The 4,907-nt window shown below is 46.0% G+C and overlaps 1 protein-coding gene across 1 annotated transcript; it reads left to right on the top strand.

The window, feature by feature from the left end:
- Positions 1 to 1,802: 1,802 nt before the first annotated feature.
- On the top strand, positions 1,803 to 4,070 carry LOC306943722 (hexokinase-2-like; the record flags this gene model as incomplete). Its single annotated transcript, XM_079530250.1, has 1 exon — positions 1,803 to 4,070. One exon carries the CDS (start codon positions 1,803 to 1,805, stop codon positions 4,068 to 4,070), a length of 2,268 nt encoding a protein of 755 aa, XP_079386376.1.
- Positions 4,071 to 4,907: the final 837 nt, after the last annotated feature.

Below are 4,907 nucleotides of genomic sequence, written 5' to 3'. Positions count from 1 at the left end.
TTGAGTGAGTTGACAGTGACACTACAGACAGCAGCACAGACACACTGGGCACAACTTCACAACTAAAGTCAACACTAATTAAATGATAGCAAGCACACGTCAACACGTTCAAATACAGGCTTGGTGGTGCATGACATGTAGGCCGCTGCCTATGCCTACCGAGAAACAAACCTTGTTCACCGTTGTAGAGCTCCAATGAAATTAACTGTAATTTGTTAAACTTTTTTCACACGGTCACGGACTCAATGCATTGCAGTTCGTTCTTCAGTGTGTATGGTTACCATGGTTACGGGAAACCAAGAGACGATACAATGTTCAAAAAAGACCACGTGGTGGCAGCAAACAGCTGACTGTAATTACAGATTACAATATTGTATTTAACTTTGCTTACAGAACAGAAGATTAAAGATTCTCAAAATGTCTGCCACAGGGGGAAAAGATCCCTGGGGATATGCAGTGATATTAGTCTGGCCATGCCAGTCTACAAAATGTCTAGACACTTTTTATTGTAGGCCTAGACGCTTTAAAAAAAATCATGAATCAATCTTTTCACCCCAACCATCCATTAAAAGATGTGAATCACTGGTTTCTTTCAAAATTGGCTTGGAAAATGTACATACCCAAAAGGAGGTGTCTCCTTTACATTTTAGCCTTATGTCACTGTGAAGTAATTAACTAATAAAGTTAATTAAATCAATTAATCAATCAAACAACTGTCCCATTGTCCCAGTCCACACACCAGAGTTCACCTTGTGCAGCCTGGAGGTTGAAACAACACAGGGGGTTCAACCCTAAGGTTCACCCTGATACTGTAAGGCTAGCTGTCTCACCCAGTAGACAGACAGAACATGCTGGTCAAAGACCCAGGAGTGCAGCATGAACAGCAACAATCCGCTCTGTGAATGAGAATGGTCTCACCTTCAGCACTCATTAAGTTCAGAGAAACATTCAAAAGAAAACATTGCATCACATGTAGTCCTATATTTTGAAAATTATAGATATACAAGTGTGTTAGTGCCTTCTAGCTATAGCGATCGATTTGTAAAAGGATGACTTCACCCATTTTCAACCCATCTTCATATAATTAGTCCTCAATAATGCTCATTATAATATGGTACAATTTTTGTCTGTGTCTCAGAGGAGGGCTGTGAACCGTTCAGAAACGGGTTAGTGTTAGGGTTAGTTTTTCAGTTTTAGTTTTCATTAGTTTTCATGTTGATGAAAAAAAGTCTAATGATGATGTCACTGGTAGGTTTCTGAACTGTCTACAGCCCTATATGAGGTGAAGTCGTACTTTAACCACTTAGGTTCTAGGCCTATAACTTCTTCATATGACAAATAGCCGATCTACAAACACTTGTACATTGACTTTTTAAAAATAATAAAAAGGGGTTCATGTGGTTAACATAATAATCACTCTTAATGAAATAGTTAAATTACCTTAAACATAAATATATAGTCATATTTCCCAATAAACGACCCAGAACTCCATATATGGAGATGATTGACTTGCGGCTCCATATATGGAGCCAGCTGTGTCATTTGAGTCTGACATCATACTGACAGTTAGATTAGATGATGACATACAACGTATTTGGGAGTAGCTGTAGTGAGAACTCTATATGCGGTTGATGGCTGAGTCATCGTGACATCAGCAGGATGACACAGACATCTCGCTTTATAAAAAGGGTAGGCGCAGTGACTTTTTTCATTGTTTATCATTGCATTGCTCTTCATATATAAGAAATACAGACCTGCAACATCATCCTTGACTGCTTGAGAGGGACTCATCACACGAGAAAATGATAGCCGCACATCTGCTGTCGTACCTCTTCACACAACGTAATCAAGACCAAATACAAAAAGTGGACAAATATCTGTACCACTTGCGGCTGTCTGATGAGACCCTGATGGACATCTCGTCGAAGTTTCGACTAGAGATGAATAAGGGCCTGCGCTGTGACAACAACTCTATTGCAGCTGTCAAGATGCTGCCCACATATGTGCGCTCAATTCCCGATGGAACGGAGAACGGTGATTTCTTGGCCCTGGACCTTGGCGGGAGTAACTTCCGTGTGCTGCTGGTCAAAGTGTTGTCAAATGGCAAGCAGAAGGTGGAAATGGAAAATCAGATCTACGATATTCCAGAACACCTTAAGAGAGGCTGCGGCTCAGAGTTGTTCGACCACATAGCTGATTGCTTGTCTCAGTTCCTGGATAAGATGGGCATAAAACAGAAAAAACTTCCACTGGGTTTGACCTTCTCTTTCCCTTGCCAGCAGAGCAAGTTGGATGAGAGTATTCTGGTAGCATGGACCAAAGGCTTCAAGGCGAGTGGAGTTGAAGGGAAGGATGTGGTCAGTCTCCTGAGGAAAGCTATCAAGAAACGAGGGGACTTTGACGTTGACATAGTGGCTGTCGTTAACGACACAGTGGGCACAATGATGACTTGTGGCTATGAAGACCATCAGTGTGAGATTGGCCTGATTGTAGGAACAGGCACCAATGCCTGCTATATGGAGGAAATGCGCAACTTGAAGATGGTGGAGGGTGATGAGGGGAGGATGTGCGTCAACATGGAATGGGGAGCTTTTGGAGATGATGGGACCCTAGAGTTCATGCGCACTGATTTTGACCGGGAGTTGGATGCCGGATCCCTAAACCCTGGCCATCAGCTGTTTGAGAAGATGATCAGTGGTCTATACATGGGGGAGCTCGTGCGACTGATCCTGGTGAAGCTGGCTAGGGACAAGCTGCTATTCCAAGGACAGATAACACCAGACCTCCTCACCACTGCACAATTCCACACCAGCTATGTCTCAGCCATTGAGAAGGACAAGGACAAAGAGGGTCTGGCGAGTGCTCAGACAGTGCTCCGCGGCCTGGGACTGGAGCCATCATCTGAGGATTGCCTAGCCACCCAGAAGGTGTGCCAGATTGTGTCGACAAGGGCCGCCCACCTCTGCGCTGCCACAATGGCAGCTGTGTTACAGCAAATCAAGGACAACAGGGGAGAAGAGAAGCTCCGCACCACCATCGGTGTCGATGGGTCTGTCTACAAAAGCCATCCACACTTTGCAAAAAGGCTCAGCAAGATGGTGCGGCAGCTGACGCCAGGCTGCAGCGTGTGCTTCCTACGTTCAGAGGATGGCAGTGGGAAGGGAGCAGCCATGGTGACAGCAGTGGCCTATCGCCTGGCCAAGCAACATGCAGAGCGTCAGCGCATCCTTGACGAGTTACGACTTAGTGACGAGCAGCTGCTAGATGTGAAGAGGAGGATGGGTGAAGAGATGGTGCAGGGTCTGGCCAAGGAAACCCACAAGGTAGCCAGTGTCAAGATGCTGCCCACCTATGTCCGGGCCACACCAGATGGAACAGAAAGTGGTGACTTCTTGGCTCTGGACCTTGGTGGCACCAACTTCCGTGTGCTCCTGTGGGGGGCATTTGGAGACCATGGGGAGCTTGATGACTTCCGTACAAAGTTCGACCACGCCGTGGACAACACCTCGACCCACCCGGGGATACAGAGGTATGAGAAGATGATCAGCGGGATGTACCTGGGGGAGATCGTCAGGAACGTGCTGCTGGAGTTCACTGCCAAAGGACTGCTATTCAGAGGAGTGCCTGAGCGCCTCAATACTCCAGGCATCTTTGAGACCAAGTTCCTGTCACAGATTGAAAGTGACCGACTGGCACTGCGGCAGGTACGCTCCATCCTAAAACACTTGGGCCTTGAAGAAACCACCTGTGATGACAGCATTCTGGTGAAGGAGGTGTGCAGTGTGGTGTCACGGCGTGCTGCCCAGCTGTGTGGCGCAGGCCTCGCTGCTGTCATGGACAAGATCCGGCAGAACCGTCACTTGGAGCGGCTCCGCATCACTGTGGGGGTGGACGGAACCCTCTACAAACTACACCCGCATTTTTCCAGCATCATGCAGGAGACGGTTGGGAAATTGGCACCACAGTGCGAGGTCACCCTGCTGCACTCAGAGGATGGCAGTGGGAAGGGAGCAGCGCTCATCACAGCCGTGCTCTGCAGGATCAGAGATGCAAATCAGCTGAGGCACTAATGACTCCCTGTGCTCTGAAAACGCTTGATGCATTCTTCAACAGATATCTCCATTCTGACAGGAGGAATATTCCTTGTCATTTTGAAACGCAAGCACCCGACCGGCTGATTGAAAATGTTAATAAAATAAAATAAACTGTGAAAACACACTGTGTGTAAAATCCAGACTGGGGGCAAAAGACTATGCCCGTGGACATAAAGATGGGGCAGGAAAGACAATGTGAATTTAATATGCAATGTCAAACATGTGTATAGTCTAATCTGTGCAGTGTTTTTGTTATTTTTGGTAGGTAGCCTATATTTTCTTGTATATGAGTATCTGTTGGGGGAAGGGAGCGGTATGTATGTATATGAGTGTGTTGTTGTCTTTGTAAGTAAAGAAATGTAACAATAAACATATTGTGAAAAAAACCATGATGACGTTTTGAAACGCAAACAGCCAAAAATGCATGAAATTCTGGGACACTGTAATGATCATAAATTACCTGTTAATGATACATTACCTCATACAGTATATGACATGATATATGAGGTAATGTCTACAAAATAGACTGCAGTATCTGAACTAAGGGAAAATTCACCAAGATCCGAAATAAAAAATAAGTGAAATGGGTGCCATTTCTTACGCCTTGGATGGCAATTGGATGATTTGAGGCATTTCCGACCGGTGCCGGAGATTAGCTGGTAACGGACGGAAGACAGACGGACGGACGCACACACACGTGGACTCACACACGGACATACTCTCTCCCCATGCCTTCGGCCTGGTGGAGACAATAATGATGCAAAAGCTAACCCTAGAGTTGGTACTGGGGGCCCCATTGACGGGCATTGACAT

The sequence above is a fragment of the Electrona antarctica genome, assembly GCF_951216825.1.
Source record: "Electrona antarctica genome assembly, chromosome: 19".
In the NCBI taxonomy this organism is placed as follows: Eukaryota; Metazoa; Chordata; class Actinopteri; order Myctophiformes; family Myctophidae; genus Electrona; species Electrona antarctica.
The sequence above is the reverse complement of the archived record's forward strand: the minus strand, read 5'-3'. Positions and strand labels throughout refer to the sequence as shown.